The sequence below is a fragment of the Phoca vitulina genome, unplaced genomic scaffold (assembly GCF_004348235.1).
Source record: "Phoca vitulina isolate PV1807 unplaced genomic scaffold, GSC_HSeal_1.0 scaffold5, whole genome shotgun sequence".
Classification (NCBI taxonomy): domain Eukaryota; kingdom Metazoa; phylum Chordata; class Mammalia; order Carnivora; family Phocidae; genus Phoca; species Phoca vitulina.
The window spans coordinates 13840455-13857886 of record NW_022589708.1 but is presented as its reverse complement, the minus strand read 5'-3'; the positions used below and the strand labels follow the sequence as shown (position 1 = coordinate 13857886).

The following is a 17432-nucleotide window of genomic DNA, read 5'->3' as shown; positions in this document are numbered from 1 at the left end:
ACTTTGCATGTTTTAGGTTAGCTTGCTCCTTCTTCATTGCTTGAGGGATGAGCTCCAAGTCACTCTTTCTTTGAGAACTGGCATGGAATGGAATCAAGCAGGGATCTCTCGGGTATTTCGTGAAATATCCTAAAATGATTGCCAAGTCCTGATAGCAGAATCTAGGAAAATCCTAACTCAGAAGAATCTTTTATGGAAGAGCACAGCAAAATCTGGACAGAGATGACTTTTTTTTTTTAAGTTCCTGAGATATTTTAGGAAAATCTGTATCAAAGCTGTCAGATATAAACCTAAATATTGAAGCACGTGCCTTGCTCTTAAACGTCCTGATTTACTTCTTTCCCTTTCCAAATTGGCTAGAGCAAAACAATTGCAATGGAAACACCTCGTTGCTTCTACCCTGTGTAATTCTCACATTTGTTAAAAGCAGCATCTGGGAAATTAGCGAAGAAGAGAGCCCAGCTGAACACGCGTGGCCCTGATAACACAATCTGAGTGTTCTATCTGGTGTTCTGCTTTGCCCGGCTGGGATCAGAGCTGCAAGTGGGATGCAATTGGGCCTTATCTCACTCCGGGGCAGCTCCAGGCTTCAGGCAGATGCCCACATGCATAAACGACAGCTCTGCAGAGCAGAGAGCCTTGAGCCGTCCTCACGCAGAAATCTCAGCAAGGCAGCTCAAAGCAGGGCGCCTCTGAACCAAATAATCACGGAAGTCCCTGAATAATGCATGAGAGCAGGACCCTCCCTGGCACATTTGGAACTGTACTGCAAGGAACTGTACTCAGCAAGATAGCAAAAGCCAGCCCCTGGAACATGCACTCCCTGAAATTTATTCTTGCAACAACCACTTGGGGGAAAGTGAAAGCCAATATGACAACCACCTGAAAATCGTGGCATTTTAGTGAGTCCAGGGCTCCTAGGGTTCGTGTCAGTATAAAGCAGCAACGTGACAGGATTTAAAATTTTATCTTATTGATAAATGCTACCTCTTCCTCCAGGAAGGTTGGAGGGTGGGCTGATCGTCACTGCGAAATGACCAGTATGATCCAGAAGCCGCTTATTCCACGATTTGGTTTGGTTGTTTTGGTACGCTGTGCGGCTTCCCATAATTAAAGTTAGTTGCCATCTAAAAATTGCAGAAATGCTGCCTCTCGGGGGGCTGTTTCTTGGAGGCCTGGCCCCGATGTAATCGGTGAGGAAGCTCCATCTTTCTGATCCAGATGCTGGCTTTCATATAGCTGCAGTAGGGATGAGTGGGATTTGAGGCCACAAATATCTTGTCTCTCGTTTGATAGTCCAGCTTCTCATTAAGTGCAAAATAAACAAATCTTTTTGGAAGAATGTTCCTACACCACCGTGTCACAAGCCCCCCCACCCGGCGGTCCTTGATCATCCATCTTAGATTGGTGTTCTTGGCAGGGCACCTGCCCGGTCCAGCCGGGAGGGAGCAGAGCCAGAAGCCTGCTGCATAGCCCTGCCTTGCGTCCAGGTAGCCTCCTGATGGCAGGCCCCACCGAACGGCCCTGTCCTCTCCTATGCTAACGATGGTCAGCTATATTTTGGCATTATGACTGTGAAATGGGGGCAATTCTCTTGGCTCAAAATTCTACTCCCAGCAATTTATTCCCTGCATAAATATTTATGGTTTAGGATAGTCACCAGATTATTGTTTACAGTATCCTCCTTCAAACAGAATCAGCCTAATTGTCCCAAACTGGGAGATTAGTCACATAAATTATGGTACATCTATAATTGGAATATTATACTCTTAGAGAAGAATATTAAATAAAATAGAAAAAGTGTTCACTCTGTAGTTTTGACTTACAAATACAGGTTAAAAATAAAATGTTCCTTTATGATCTCAAATCTCTAAAGGAAGAAATAGGTATTTAACTGTGGTTATCTCGGAGTGGAGTGATTATAGATAATTTTAATATTTTTTTTCTTTTTTGGTGTTCTGCATTGCTCATATTTTCCATAGTGACAATGTATTGTGTTTCTAACTGGGGGAAGGGGGAAATCACAGATTAAAAAAAAGAAGAAGAAAAAAAAAGCCAGACTAGCTACATCTAAAAGTATTCTCCCTCTAAAGTTACTAGGGATGCCGGCAAAAAAGGAACGAGAAGCGTCTCTCCTCCTGAGGGAAGCACCTCGGGCTATGAGCATTCCTTCCCCCTCTATCTTAGCGACTGAAAAGAGTCAAGATCTCAGGGTAGTACATAAAATAAAAATGCCTTAGCTAGAAGGGTCTGGCTGCTTTGTAAGTGGCCGGGAGGGGGGAGTGGCGGCCGCGTGGGGGTTGGGGGGGGGGGATGCGTGGCTTCTGTTTGAAGTAAGATAACCACCCACATGTGCGTGTCTCCATTTTCTCATCACAATACTGGACATCCTTAGAAGCAATAGCTCTGACACACACCATTATCAGACGCCGAAAGTTCTTTATTACCATACTTAACAATCATAGTTCCCAATTTCCCATTTGCTTAGAACATCATTCTCAAATTCGTTAATTTGTTTTCAAGGCTTGAATAAAAGGCCTTTTCATCACCATGTCAAAGGGCAGCCTGATTGCCAAGCTCTCACTGCCACAATGCCCCCTATCAGATACAGGATAGCGCCGATAATACTCTACGGAGATAATGAAGAATGGGTAGCCCATAATGAGTGTGCGGCTCTAAAGAGAGTCAAGAAATTAATCCCATTCTGAGCCTTTGGAAAATGGCTCCAGCACACAGTACAGCGGGGCATAGGGAGAGCTAAGTTTCACTATTTGAAAATGCACACATCAGCTTGTGTTTAAGATGTATACCGTTAAATGTCTGAACTACTCCCTGGGAGGGCCAAAGATCTCCTTCAGATGACCCCTAAGTCTACCTTACAACTGCTCACAGTGTTCTTTGTGAGATACGGAGCTTTGGCAAAACTTGATTATCTAGGGAAAACTCCGTGAAAAGTCTTCGGGGCAAGAGGAAGGTAGAGAAATTGATTATTTCCCATACATTTCACAAGGTCTAGGCTAAGAGAAACCATTAGCCTGGGCAACTTCTGTTGGTTAAGGCAGCAAGTTCAGTTTCCTGGGGACAGGACTATCAGAATCCCTAAAATAGTAGCTGATAAAATATTTATTCATTCCACAAACACTGAACAACAGAACATCCCTGTTGTATAAGGTCGTGCATCATATGCTCTGGGGGATAATGACTACGGCATGAGGCCTGTTCAAGGGCTAGGACAGTCACCAGTCACTGCAATAGACATAAAACATGAGTGGCACGGGTTTCAGGGGAATAGAAATCCCTTCCTCAGATGACATCACAGAAGGCTGGCTGGAGGAGTTTCTACTTGAGACGGTTTTTCTGAATGCACAGAACTGTGGACCTTGATGATACTAACTGTGTTGCTTGATTTAACGAGGGTTAGACTAGTGGTGGAAGGAATACATTTATTAAATCTCCCTTGTGAACGTGGCATTTTGTAGGCTCTTCCAGATGTGTTTTCATTGGCTAGGCAAGTGATAACCTCATAAAAGTGAATCTTTTTTGAATCACCACAGGCAGGGTGATTCCAGAGACATATACTCCTCATTCCACCATTTTGATGAACATACTAGCTCTGCCTTCTTTCATTGAGGAATCGAGAGGGAAGGATTAGGTAGAAGGAAAGAAGAAAATACAGAGGAGGAAAAGGTAGTTTGGAGAAAGCTGGCAATGCGGAAGTGGGGAGGGAACAATGACACATGGGTGCATGATACGAATCTGTCCCTGATTTCTTCCTTATCAATACCAACGGTTCTGGGCTCTTCCCCACTGGCCCTTCACCATAGCTACCAAATGTCTGTCCTGGCTCTGCCTACTTTGTCCATCCTGAACCCTGTTGCCTAATGAATCTTCTTAAATTAACACTTTTCCCATTTTAGCAATTGACAGTTGTATTCAGAGCCCATGACTCCTTGGGTTCAGCATGCTCTTCTCGCTTATGCCCTCCTACCATCCATTCATTTATTAAGCAAACATTTTGTTTAATGCACAACATGAACTTCCTGGTCTAATTAGACCTCTCTGCTCTCTGTACGTTCTTAACTCTTCTCTTCAGTGTTGCTTGTCCACTCCTTACCTCCGTAGCTTGCTACCCAGTGTCTTTTTCTAATCTACCATCCTTACACCCACAATACGTGAGGGCATTTTATTCTTTTTTTTTTTTTTTATGTTCTCCACATTTGCTAGAGCAGATCCTTACACATAACAAACCCTCGATAAGCATGTGTTAATTAAATGGCTTGCTAATTAAAGAAATGAGCAATTATACAATAAACTGCTTGGTGAAATACAGGTTCTTGAAGCAGTAGGGAAGAAAACTAGTAAGCTTAACATTTTTAAAAAGCCACCTCATCGCTCCTAATTACCTGTTGTTTGAAACACTCTACTTTTTACCCAAAGTCTGTGTTGAGTGTCTCCTTCTCTGCGTGTGGACCATCACAATCAAATGATGGATACGTTCGTAGATTATGTCTCTTTCTACTCTTTTCACACATTTTAGACAGTCAAAAATAATATCAGATCAGTTTTAGGAAAGGACAGAAAGTATTTATCAAAGGCAAAATTTGGGGCGCCTGGGTGGCTTAGTTATTAAGGGTCTGCCTTCAGCTCAGGTCATGATCCCAGGGTCCTGGGATCGAGCCCTGCATCAGGCTCCTTGCTCAGCGGGAAGCCTGATTCTCCCTCTCCCACTCCCCCTGCTGTGTTCCCTCTCTCGCTGTGTCTCTCTCTGTCAAATAAATAAATAAAATCTTAAAAAAAAAAAGGCAAAATTAACCTTAGTCATTAAAATACATTTATCTTCTATGATGATAATCTCTTTTTCGGAGCATTGGGTGTTGACCCTCTGCCATGAGTGTGACTTTGGGTGAAGTGTTCTGGGACGTGAGGCCTGAGTCCAGTTATCAAAGAGGAGATTTAAGGGTTGAGGTGACCAAGACGTTCACATGGAAGTTAAAAGTGCAGCAAGTGATGCAGTAAAACCCTCGAGACTGGAAAAGTCAGGCAAGATGGATAGGAGGCTTGAGTTGGGCTGGAAAAGTCCAGGAAGTTTTTTGCAGAATGCAGATGAGCAAAGGACAAGCAAAGACAGAGGGAAGGCGGTCATGCTTCTGTGCTGCATTCAGAATTGCACGATATGATTACTTCACAGCAGAACAAGACGCTGAAGCAGCCATGAAAAAGTGTGTGTTCTGTGCCTCTGAACTTGAGGACGCCGCGATGGCCCCTCTGATCATTATCTGTTAAAACGATCGTTGAACTAACCAAGGTGCCCTGTTCCCTAATCTTCCTGAGTACACGTGTATTTGCCATCATTACCTTAGGGCCCCAAGAATGACAATTTTTTTTTTTAAAGATTTTATTTATGTATTTGAGAGAGAAAGAGCACATGAGAGGGGGGAGGGTCAGAGGGAGAAGCAGACTTCCCGCTGAGCAGGGAGCCCGATGCGGGACTTGATCCTGGGACTCCAGGATCATGACCTGAGCCGAAGGCAGTCACTTAACCAACTGAGCCACCCAGGCGCCCCCCAAGAATGACAATTTTATTTTATTATTTTTTTTTAAAGATTTTTATTTATTTATTGAGAGAGAGAGAGAATGATAGAGAGAGAGCATGAGAGGGAGGAGGGTCAGAGGGAGAAGCAGACTCCCTGCCGAGCAGGGAGCCCAATGTGGGACTTGATCCAGGGACTCCAGGATCATGACCTGAGCCGAAGGCAGTCGCTTAACCAACTGAGCCACCCAGGCGCCCCAAGAATGACAATTTTAAAGAGCTGCAATTGCTTTACAGATGCCCTTAAATGAATTCACCCAAACTCTCAGTGAAGGAAGTGGCAAACAGCTGACCTGCTGATAGGACGCTGTCACCGACAAATAAAGTTATCTGTCTTGGAGATTGCTCTGGTCCCAGGAGATTGGTAGAACATACCCTTAACATGGTAGTTAGCATTTCTTTCACTGCACCAAAATCCCTGGGTGCTGGCGATCCCCTTGAGGGCAATGTGTTAGTAATCTCTGAGTCCCTGATGCCTCGTCTGGGTGCTTGGCAAACACGAGGTTCGCTTAACTTTTGCAGAATTAACAGATTCCTTTGCTGGAGAGCTGCTTGTCCTTCTCCGTTCTTTGTTTTATCTTCCATTGTGCTGTTGAGCAAGTAAAGCCTAAAAAGGGAATCTTGCAAATTCAAGTAGCACAGAACCCTCTAAGATTTCTCCCTAGAAACTGAATTGGGTGTTTGGAGAGCAGAAGAAAATGAGTTCGCCTTGTTTTGGAGATTCAAAAACTGGAACAAAACTTGTATACAACAACCACCAATGACGTAGCCATCATTTCAATACTGATCTCTGCAGTTTTTTATCTGAAAGTAGAGAAGCAAATGAAAAAAGAGAAAAAAATAGAAATGAGAAAAGGTGATTCCATTGATCAATTTTAAGTGTTTTTGCTTTCTCCAATAGTTGAGTGCTCTTCAACCCTGTTGGCTTATTTTTCCTATTTTTCTAACTTTCTATTTTGCCCCCTTGGCAGGATTTAAACAGATAAACAAAACATACCTGAGAATATGTCTGACTAAAGCAATATCCAAATGCTATATGAGCCACTCCATTCCAGAACCACGAGATGGGACAGCTTTATACTTCATCAATATAAATGTCCCACCAGTACATTTTTGTGTCATGATGTCAGAGTTTTATTTACAAATTGATCTCTTATCAATTCAATCTCCAATCATTCAATTGGCTGGTAGACCTTGCAGACATTTGGGACTTATTTTACTCATGTAAGCATCACCCTACGATTTGGCTAGTCATTGTTAAGTGCAATATTAAATTGAATGAAGTTAAATTTGAAACCAATACCATTTTAAGCCATGCCAGCTTCAGTCAGCTTTGAGACAAATGTAAGTTTCCAATGGAATGAAAGCCCCAGGAAGTCTATGGCCAATTTTTCCCGAGTGAGACAAAAGCGACTAAGATTCCATGAATAGGTTCCAGATAAACCTTTATGTCATAAACCATTGCAATTCTTGCCCCTAAAATCCTCCAGCTCTTATGATTATTTTAAAAATCAGGATCGTTTCTAAATCTGAGACACATGAATGAGGTTGAGACTTATCCATTGACCATCATCATCTTTTTTCCTTAAATCCTCTTTTTGTGTTATCTGTTTTGCCCAATTATAGGAAGATTATAAACTTCCCATTTGTGACTCCATGTAAAGATCTCTCTGATTTAAATTCTTGTGTCTGGATGTGTTTGGCAGCCTTAACACACCTGAGTTACATCACTATCATCATTCTTGTGTTTCTATATTTATTATGCACTTGCTTTGTGAAATAAAAATCAGTCTCTGCTTGTAAAATTGAAACATGGACAAGTCCTGGCATAGGACGAAAGCAAGATTAATAATGCCCTGTCATATAATATTCAACCATAGTAACAGCCACTCCAAATAAAACTTTCCCGTCGACATTTCCTTGTGGAGCCCAGAAGCTGTGTCAGTCCTTTTCTGCCTTCCCTACTGACCTTTCAGGAAATTTCCTTCCACTGATGAAATTGTCATTCTGTCACTACAAAAGACAACAGAGTAATGTAAAATGATGATTGGCAAAAGCAAGTGATCAGGCTGGCCTGTCTGTGGCCGTTTCAGCATGTTCCTCTTTCTAATTTAAGGAGAAGCTAGCGTTTCTTAAGCTACTGTAGTTCCCTTAGCACATTTCAAGACGGTCTGGCTAGGCATTCAAAAGAACCAAATATAGTAAATGTAGAGTTTTAAATATTATAGTTCATTGATTCCTTTTTTTAAAAGCAGCAGAAAAAAGCACTACACCCTTAAAGCCCTTCTGTTTGTCATTGCTTTTACTGGGTATTAATTTTTTTAAAAAGTCAGTTTAGCTTGGCGAAGGGAAGCCTGGTGTTCCTTTCACAACTCTTTAGGATCATGTGTCTGCTCAGGGGACCCCCTCTGCTCAGGGGTCCCTCCTGTGACAGCGGTGGGTGGGCAGCCTGTTCCGTAGGCAGGCTGTTCAAATTATGAGAAGGATTTTCCTCGTTTTAAATCAACAGTTACTTTCCTCTAATGCTTTGTGCTGTGTCTTTACCTGTCGACTTTTCCAACTCTCTTATTGCCTCTTTACACTTTTCTTGCCCCTTGAAGCCAGAAGCACCCTGATCTTTACTGGATCATCCTGAAGCTAACCATTTAAAAAAATATATATATATATATTTCTTTTCAAAGTTCCATTTGCTGCCATTAGATAAGACCTGTGATTATAATAACCACAGCACCTGACAATAGGCATTCAATACATATTAATTATATTTTTGTTTTAAAAATATCAATATGGTGCACAGGAAAGCACAGAGGCATTAAAATCAATAGGCCTAGACTCCATTGCAGTTCACATATTAATTTGTCCTAGGATCTTGGGCTATATTTTCACCTTTCTCAGTCTCTATGTTCTCAGCTTAAAAAAAAAAAGTAATAATAAAGCCCATTTTACAAAACTGTGCTGAGGATTATCGGTGCTAGTATCATAAAGCACCTATCACAGTTCCCAGTACGTAGTAGGTGCTCAATAAATATCGGTCTCCACACACAACACATCTTCCCTGCAAGCCCACCTACCTTGTAATCCAGAACAGCAGTGTAAACAGAAAAGACTAAGGAGCGTTGGCTTCCAGCTTTGCCCTTTTTAGTCCCACAATCTTGGATAAATCACTTCACCTCCTTGCATGTTTCCCTATCACATAGTCCCACATCTGCTACAAATAAAATATTGGCTGGGGAATAACTTTCAAAAATCTTGGTGTGTTTTCTTATTGTAAGGTATTATTTCCAGTAGCAATTTATCAGTGAATAAACTGCTGAATGAATGAATTGCCCATTGCCCCCACCGCCTCCCTCCCTACACTGGAGCAGGGAGGAAAAATCAACAAATGGTGTTGAAAACCAGTCCACGCATGTTTATAAAAACACGCACATATGGGAGCCTTTGCCTGATAGGTGCAAATGCAGGCAACCGCTCTCAAACGAATATTTGGCAGAAGAACCCGTTGACTCAGTGCTGCTACGAACACTATGGAGGTTCAGAATCCCAGTGCTGTCATTGTCAAGGCTGATGCTCTTCCTTCTCATTTCTTTCAGGAATTTCTATTACATCACCATGTTACGGGACCCAGTGTCGCGCTACCTGAGCGAGTGGAAACACGTCCAGAGAGGGGCCACGTGGAAAACCTCCCTCCACATGTGTGATGGGAGAAGCCCCACCCCTGATGAGCTGCCCACCTGCTACCCCGGGGACGACTGGTCTGGGGTCAGCTTGCGGGAGTTCATGGACTGCACCTACAACCTGGCCAACAACCGCCAGGTGCGCATGCTGGCCGACCTCAGCCTGGTGGGCTGCTACAACTTGACTTTCATGAATGAGAGCGAGAGAAACACCATCCTGCTGCAGAGCGCGAAGAACAACCTGAAGAACATGGCCTTCTTTGGGCTCACAGAATTCCAGAGGAAGACACAGTTTCTCTTTGAGAGGACATTCAACCTCAAGTTTATCTCCCCCTTCACGCAGTTCAACATCACGCGGGCTTCCAACGTGGACATCAACGAGGGCGCCCGCCAGCGCATCGAGGAGCTCAACTTCCTGGACATGCAGCTTTACGAGTACGCGAAAGACCTCTTCCAGCAGCGCTACCACCACACCAAGCAGCTAGAGCACCAGAGGGACCGGCAAAAGAGGCGGGAGGAGCGCAGGCTGCAGCGGGAGCATAGGGGCCACCGGTGGCCCAAAGAGGGTGGGAATACAGAGGGGGCAGTCACTGAGGACTACAATAGCCAGGTGGTGAGATGGTGACCCCCTGCCCTCTCCTTTCTCAGGAGGGGGAGGATGAGCAGGTGCACTGACCTTCTGTGGCATTGGTTACCTTCGAGGATGATGGGCTGTTCTAAGGACATCTGGCTGTATGTAGCTTGATTTGGACACCTGCTTCCTCTTTGTCTTCATCCTATCCAGCTGGAGATGATCTGTCTTCTTCTTTTTTTTTCCTTGACATTTTTCCATCCGTGATATTAAGTAGGGTAGGAATGCATCCAACAGAGATGTCCTTAGGAGGTCAAGGAGGGAAGCACCAGAAAGGAAACTGTTCTTGAAGACATCCTTTGCAGTACCATGGGAACCCACAGAGGCACACATGAAAAGCCAAATTATGGCTTGGATATTCTGCTGAAACTGGTCTGTTTCACACTGTCTCTGTAATGGAAATATTGGTCTGTCCAGAGAGAGAGAGAGAGAAAGAAAGAAGTCCCTTTCAGCCCTTAGATGAGGTTTTCTGCCAACCCTCATTTGAATGTTGGCTCTCATCTTGAACCCTGTTTGAATGTGGTTTAAATCATAAGGCACAGTGTTTTGTTGTTGCAGTTGTTTTTAAACAAGATTACCCTACTATTGACCATCACTCAAGACTTACACCCCACAAAGCCCCTGCATCTTAGCAGGGAGCCATGCTTCCTCCCCCATCTTTAAGGGACCAGCTAGTGGAATTGGGACACGTGTACCTGGCACCTGAGAAATGAACATTGGTAGGGGCATTTAGGAGAAAATGTGCTTATTAACTAAGGTCTAAGGAGATCACACGTTACCGATTTCATTTTCATTCAAAAAGAATTGACTAATAAATTAAGGGCTGGGGGGGAAGCAAGAGGATAACTATATGATGTCTCACATTTCCAAACGGGCTACAGAACTTTTAGCTTTTTTTCCGGGATATTTCTGTTTTACCTCTTTGGAGCAGTCATCTTCTTTGATATGGTACTGCTAAGTTTGAAATTCTGTTATGACAGAGACAAAGAAGTTTAAAAAGAATTTGGCCCAAAGATTAGTTTAGCTGGCCCGTCTGCAAAAGATCTTCAAGGTCACTAAATAAATAACTGCTTTAGGCCAGGAGACGCGGAACTCAAGGGGCCGGTTGTCCCAGGAGTTTAGACAGACTCTACCTCCCAACACCTTGAATATCTCCAGCCTGGTGACTTTCTTCTCCCCACTTGATCTTTGCCTGTGGTTCGGCCGTGGCTGTAACTGGCAGCTTGGGCTGGAGGACAGGAAAAGGTGCCTCATTGCCAATTGCGTCTTATTTTCAATTTTTCCCAGTCACAACTACGAGAACACAAAGTCTGTCGAATAATCAGGGGAGAAGTTTGGAAAAGGGAATAAAAAAGCCTTGCCTGGCATTCAGGAGCCGGATCAGAGTGGGTAGAAAGTTTCACAACATTGATCTGATCAATCCTTTCAAGGAGCTCAAGGCAAAATGAGTGAAACCCCTAAATCAGATTGAAAAGCCTATTTCATTGATATCTAGCATGTTTGATGTTTAAGCCAGCTTTACATAAGCCACATCGCAGCCTCCAGAATACTCTCACTGGAGTTGAGAGTCCCTCAACCCACAAGCATTCATGGAGTGCATGCCTGTAGAGAGGGGAGCCCAGGGTCTCCATCAGAGAGAGATTTGGAGAAGCAGCTTCGATTCTTCTCTCATTACCCTTGGCTTCATCTGTCACGTGAGGGAAGGCATTATTGGGGATCTCCCTTGTGTCACTTACTGTGGGAGGCCCTATTCATACCTTAAATCTGTTCACAACAAGGTAGATATTATTAAGCCCAGTTACGTAGATAAGAAAATTGAAACCCACAGACAATAGGCAGCTTCCTTGTGGATTGTATGCTAGGTCTGGCCGACTGCAGAGTGCAAGCTCTTTTGACTCCATCCTGTTTTCCATGTGGGACAAAAGCTTCCTGCCAGTCATGCAAAAAGTCAGCTATTAGAGCCCAGAAGGATTTGCCACTGACCCATGCGCGGGGCACAACTCTGACGACCCCGAGCCGGCCGTGACCCAGAGCCATGCTGCCTTGGGTGAGTCCAGCCCTCTCCACCTCCCTGACCCACCAGCAAGCTGAGAGATTGATGATTTCTTAGACACTTGTACTTTTTGAGACCTATATGTTAAAGGGACCAAATCAATATTGCTTGTTAGTGGGTAGAAATTAGACTCACAAAATATTAGCGTTTCCCTTATCGCTGATTTGTTCCTGAGGTTGAGAGGGAAGAGAATACCGCTACAATTAATGAGCGGCTCTCTCTCTCTCTCTCTCTTTGCATTTCGATGTTAAGATCTAATGTTCTGCCTAGACTGGCAGAGCTGCAAATTATCCCTCAGCCTGCCGCTGTGATACACACACACACGCACACGCACACACGCGCACGCACGCACACACGCGCACACGCACACACGCACACACAATAACAATCCAGTGTTTTGTCATGTGGAAAATCAAAACAAGTTAGAAAGCATGAAAGCATTTGGGTTGTTTCTTTTAAACTCACTTTAAATTTTTTGGCAGGGAATTCATGCATAGCTGAGACTTGGAGGCAGCCTCTGCTAAGTTCACGCTGCTCCTTAGGCATCTCGGGATTTATATCAAAAGGCTTTCCTCGGCCTGTCACTGAAGGCGTGATGTATGGTGCTCCACTTGAGACCAGATATCAGAATGTTCACAGGAGAAACCATCTCTTTGTGTTGGCCCGAGGCCAGTGCTGAGCAAATTAAAAAGACCGACACGGGCTTCCTCCCTCATATCATTTCATTCTAAAGCAGCATGCTTGTCATATCCCGGGGGTTCTATGTTGATAGAAATGAAGAGGTAGGGACACAGTTTGTTCTTCAAAAATTGACTGCACACCTACATGCTGAGTGATGCTCAGAGGAGGGATGCCAACAGAAGACATCTGGGCCTTGGAATCCATGGGGAGTCAGCAGCTTGAAGATCCAAAACCCAATCAATTCCAGATACACTGGTGTTAAGAGCCCAAAAGGAGGGGGAAGAATTTCTCCAGGGACTTCCACATCCTACTGACTCCTACAACTCCCAGGTAGACGTTCCTTCCCTTCTCTTGACGAGGGCAGCCCCAGATTGGGATGGGGTGACCTTGTGTGCATGTTTGTATGTGTGTTTAAATTATCATCATGGACATACTATCTCTTCTGTCTCCTTATAACTTTTTGGCAGCCTACTCTTGGGAACCAGAGAAAACCTGACCTGAGAATTCTTTGGATACTCCTTCTAATAACTAATAACATTAGCAATCAGTGTTGGGCAACCCCTAAGGATATCATGTGTGCTATGGTTTCTTATCATCTCAAGGAGGTAACTTTTTCATAGTTTAATCAAGGGTTTAAAATATGAGGACTTGTTCAAAAGTCTGAGTAGAGATAGTATTTATATGGGGAAGAAAGTCTACCAGAAGGAAACCTGGCAAGGAGATGAGCATAGATCATTAAAAAACAAACATTAAATCCATAGGATAGGATTCCCATTTGGCTACTTTAAGAGAAAAACTCAAAATAATAGTGACTTAAATGAGATCAAACCTGTTGTCCTCTCATTTAAAAGGCAAACTTGTTGGATAGCTCTGGGGAGTGACATTAAAGAAGTCCAGGCCCCCTTCTGTTGCTCTTTCATACTAACACGTGCCTTCCAACCCGTGGTCCAAAGTGACTGCTGAGGCTCCTGCCATCTCATTTGTATTTCAGACAACAGAGAGGACGTGGAAGGAAGTTGCAGATATCACTTCCACTTACATCTCATGGGCTAGAACCTAGTCATTAGCTACAAGTAAATGCAAAGGAGACCAGGAAATGTCTTCATTATTGGCTGCCATGTGCCTTGATAAACGGGGGGGAGGGTTCTATTATTAAAGAAACAATGTAAAAATTAATACTAATAAAACTATCAGTCTCTGACACAAAAGGGAATTGAAAAATATTTCAAGTGCTTTTCACAGTTATCTATTTCATCATACGTTTTGCAAAGGAGAAGATTAAAATTCATAGCTTTGTATAGTACTTAATGCTTTCAAAACATTTGTACATTTAGGATCCCGTTTGATCTTCACTACTTTCTCGTATGTTAGATACATAGGACCTCTATTCATTATGCCACCTGGTAGTTTCCAGTGGAGCTTCAGGGATGTGAAAAGATTTCTCAATTCGAGTTCATCAACAAGAAAGTTGCTCAGAGCCTTCCTCATGACTTTATGCTGCTCAGCATCAGTATCAGGATTGGGAATTGCAAGAATAGGAAATCGAAGTCTTTATTGATTTATGTCTTTCCTTACCTTCTTGTAGAACTGCAGTGACTTAGAAGAGGCCAAGGAGACTGGTAGAGTTGGCTCACTACCCCTGCCTCCAGTGAGGAATCATCTTGTTAGGAGTGAAATGTCCCAAGAGATGGGCAGTGTTTCAGGGGAACTGCGAAGCACAGACGCTCCAACACCTCCCGCTGGCTGTTCACCCTAGCCAATCCGAAACTGATTCAAGATGAAGGCTGAGGGAATGTGCTCACAACTCCTTAGGGAAGCTCAGTGTCAGAAATATCTTGAATCAGTACCAGCCTGAATAGTGAGATGTAAGGGATGATCAATAGAACCCCTGCTCAAAAAAAAACAACTCCCTTCCTCCCTACTTCTCCAGGTCTCTGGAATTTTATCAGCAACTTACTGCTTTGGTTCTTAAAGGTTTTATTTGGTGTTAAATGAGTCCCTGTGCACCCTGCTCATTTGCCAGAGAGAGGAAATGCAGGAGTTGCTGTCTTAGGCTAACATCTTCACACAGAGTTTATCAGATTCCTCTCCCACCATGACCTCTAGCTGAGAAGAAAGTCCTGTATAATGGGATCATGCAAGGGTGGGGGTTAGGGAAAGTAGGGGTAAGTAGAGAGGAAAGTAGGGCTCCTAAAAGGGAAGCAGGTCTTTCAAAGGTGGAAAGATGAGGAATTAAATATGTGCCAGGAAATCCTGAAAAACAGAAAAATGACATATGGTTTCTGTCCTCGAGAACAAGGGCAGACTGGAGACATGTGGACTGTAATTCTTTGGGCCATTTCAAGGAGCTGACAAGGGCATGAGGCTCAGGAAACAGGACCAGAGTGTTGGCAGCATTTTAGGGACTGAAGTAAAGGCTGAATGAGTTGGTGGGGTCGGATCCAAGGGAAAGCTGGACTGAGGCAAAGGGTACCCCAGTCTGATCACAGCTGTGTCTCCAAGGCTTTCCTTTCTTGTAATTAATGTGCCTCCACGGTCATCAAAACTCCAGCTGAATGTCTCCCGGCTGGGTCTCAGGGCTGGCTGAGTCTGAGGACTCCCCCCCCCCCCACCAGCCACGGCACCTCTGGGGAGCATGCAGCCTTTCCTTCTCCAAGTCACCTCCCTTAGTCCCCTCCTCCATTTTCTATGGGACATTATCCTGCTATGCTCTCACCATATTCACCTGGACACATCCGAACTAATTTCCTAAAACTTTGAATGAGCCCTTCTGGGCAAGTGGGCAGGTTCTGAGACCTGTGTGTTTTGTAGCCTCATGGATGGAATGGACATGGACCCATCGCACTGCACATTGACAGAACCAATCTTCCTTGCAGAAGTGCTGAGACTTCCAGAGGACTCGCCTTGCCATGAACACCAGCAACATCTGCAAGACAAAAGCCCTGGGACTTCCAAGCAAGGACTCGAGGTAACCTAACAGAACTCCCCATCTGAGAACGCCAAAGCGCAGATGTTTCTTAAGCCTGTGTTCTAAGTTGTCTATGGAAAAGACTGCAACAGTCATCCTTTGACGCGTTACACGTTCTGCTGCTCTGTGGGAACTCATCAAAGGGCCAGATGTCAGTGCTGAAAAACCTCAGTTCTTGCCGGGGAACACCGTGTTCTAAGGAAGCAGAGTTTGTGTGATTTAGTTATCGCCATTATTTGCATTCCACCAACCTCTTACTTTTCTAATTTCTTATGTTTTAATCCTTGTTTTTTTTGTTTGTTTGTTTGTTTCTGTTTTTTTGCGTGTGTTTTTGTCCCCCTGGAAGTACTTTCTGGGCTTCTTTTGCATTATTTTTCATTTAATGTATCAAAGATGAAACATGTTGGAAAGAAAAATCTAGACTTTTATCTGGTGCCCCACTTTAGATGTAAAGATAGTTATTCAATAGATAGTAAATTATTTCACCTACAGGATATTTCCTTTTGTTTCTGTGCAATAATATGTATGAACTCGGGTACTAGGAGATTGTATTGTGACATTATCAACCCTTATTGCTATTTAAAAAATGATAGTTTGTAGAACTGAGGATCTCCATTGATGTGAAGCACAATTTAATGAATAAGTTAACATATTAAACTGTTGTGATGTCAAAAACAATTGTTTTCCCCTGTGATTTTGTTAGACATTTTTGCAAAACAAGAGAAGTTGGTCAAACACTTTAAGGGATTTATGGAAATTGAATCCACGGGATCAGCTTTGTCAAACTCTAAAAAAAAATCCATGCTTTGGATACAAATGTGGCTATTGAATGTGAAGCTTCAGAAACATAAAAGACAAAGAAAATATAGATTGAAACAATTTAAAATCTCCGAGGCCAGGGAGGATTTCACAGGCTCTCAAACACATAAGCTTCTAGAAAGGTGCTTTTCAGTGGCCCTCCCTGTTTTTCGCCCACCCTGACACATTGAAATTCACTTTGCCTGGAGAGCAAGGGGGTGGTGGGAGACAAAGCGGGAACTGAAGCAAAGCTGTCTGGCACTGACTCGAAAAGAAAGAAAAGAGAAAAGGAAGGAAAAGAGGGAGAGAGGAATGGGGAGACAGGGAGACAAAATAGAAGCAGAAAAATACAACAACGGCAACCGCTGTGGGTCTCTCCACAATTTCAAAGTGTAGGGTTGGTCCACATCGATTTTTAAATCAATACCTAGTTCCTATAACAAATGCAAAGAAAGAGAAAATTAGTTTTTAGAAGAGAAAAGTCCCTTCATTCAAAAATCCCTTGAATGGTGGGTGCCTTTTATCGTTTTCTGTTTATTCTGTAGAAGTGGGATTTGTGGATTCCTTCCTTGCTTATAGGTTCGTGAGATTTAAAGCCTTAGAAAAATGTCATTTGACCATGTCCCTCTAACTCATGGGAATCATAGGCAAAGTCACCTTGACTCCAGAGCAATTGCAGTGGCCTTAGGAGAGGCTCCAAAGACAACAGAAGTTAAAGCCAAACACCCGTGTGCGCATGCGCACGCCTACCCCAACCCCCTGCCCCCAGCACAGACGTTTTGCGGGCTTCTGTCTTCCAAGAAAAAAAAAAACATAAGTTGAGAGAAGAACTAAGAAACACTGAAGATTTACTTCTTTCCCCCATTCACCATGAAAATAGTGTTCAAGATAAGACTTGAAATGTCAAAAGTATTATTGAAAATCTGCTCTCAATATAGTAAGGTTCCCCTTTCACAGATCAGTTTTCATACAAAATAAATTTGAAAATTAATAGAATCTAATTTAGCATAATTATGTCTTTATTTTATATATAATGT

At 43.3% G+C, this 17432-nt stretch overlaps 1 protein-coding gene across 4 annotated transcripts in view; it reads left to right on the top strand.

The window, feature by feature from the left end:
• The window catches only part of HS6ST3 (heparan sulfate 6-O-sulfotransferase 3), a 647122-nt gene extending 630847 nt beyond the window's left edge, over positions 1 to 16275 (top strand). The window contains exons 2-3 of one of the 4 annotated variants that reach the window (XR_004299205.1): positions 9181 to 12959; positions 15506 to 16275. Coding sequence is in view for 1 of the 4 variants with exons in the window: in XM_032402738.1 (XP_032258629.1) it covers positions 9181 to 9889 (709 nt within the window). In the remaining 3 variants the exon portion in view is untranslated. Of the gene's footprint in view, positions 1 to 9180 lie in introns of all 4 variants that reach the window. The other 3 variants (XR_004299204.1, XR_004299203.1, XM_032402738.1) reach the window with 3 other exon arrangements.
• The last annotated feature ends 1157 nt before the right edge of the window (positions 16276 to 17432 follow it).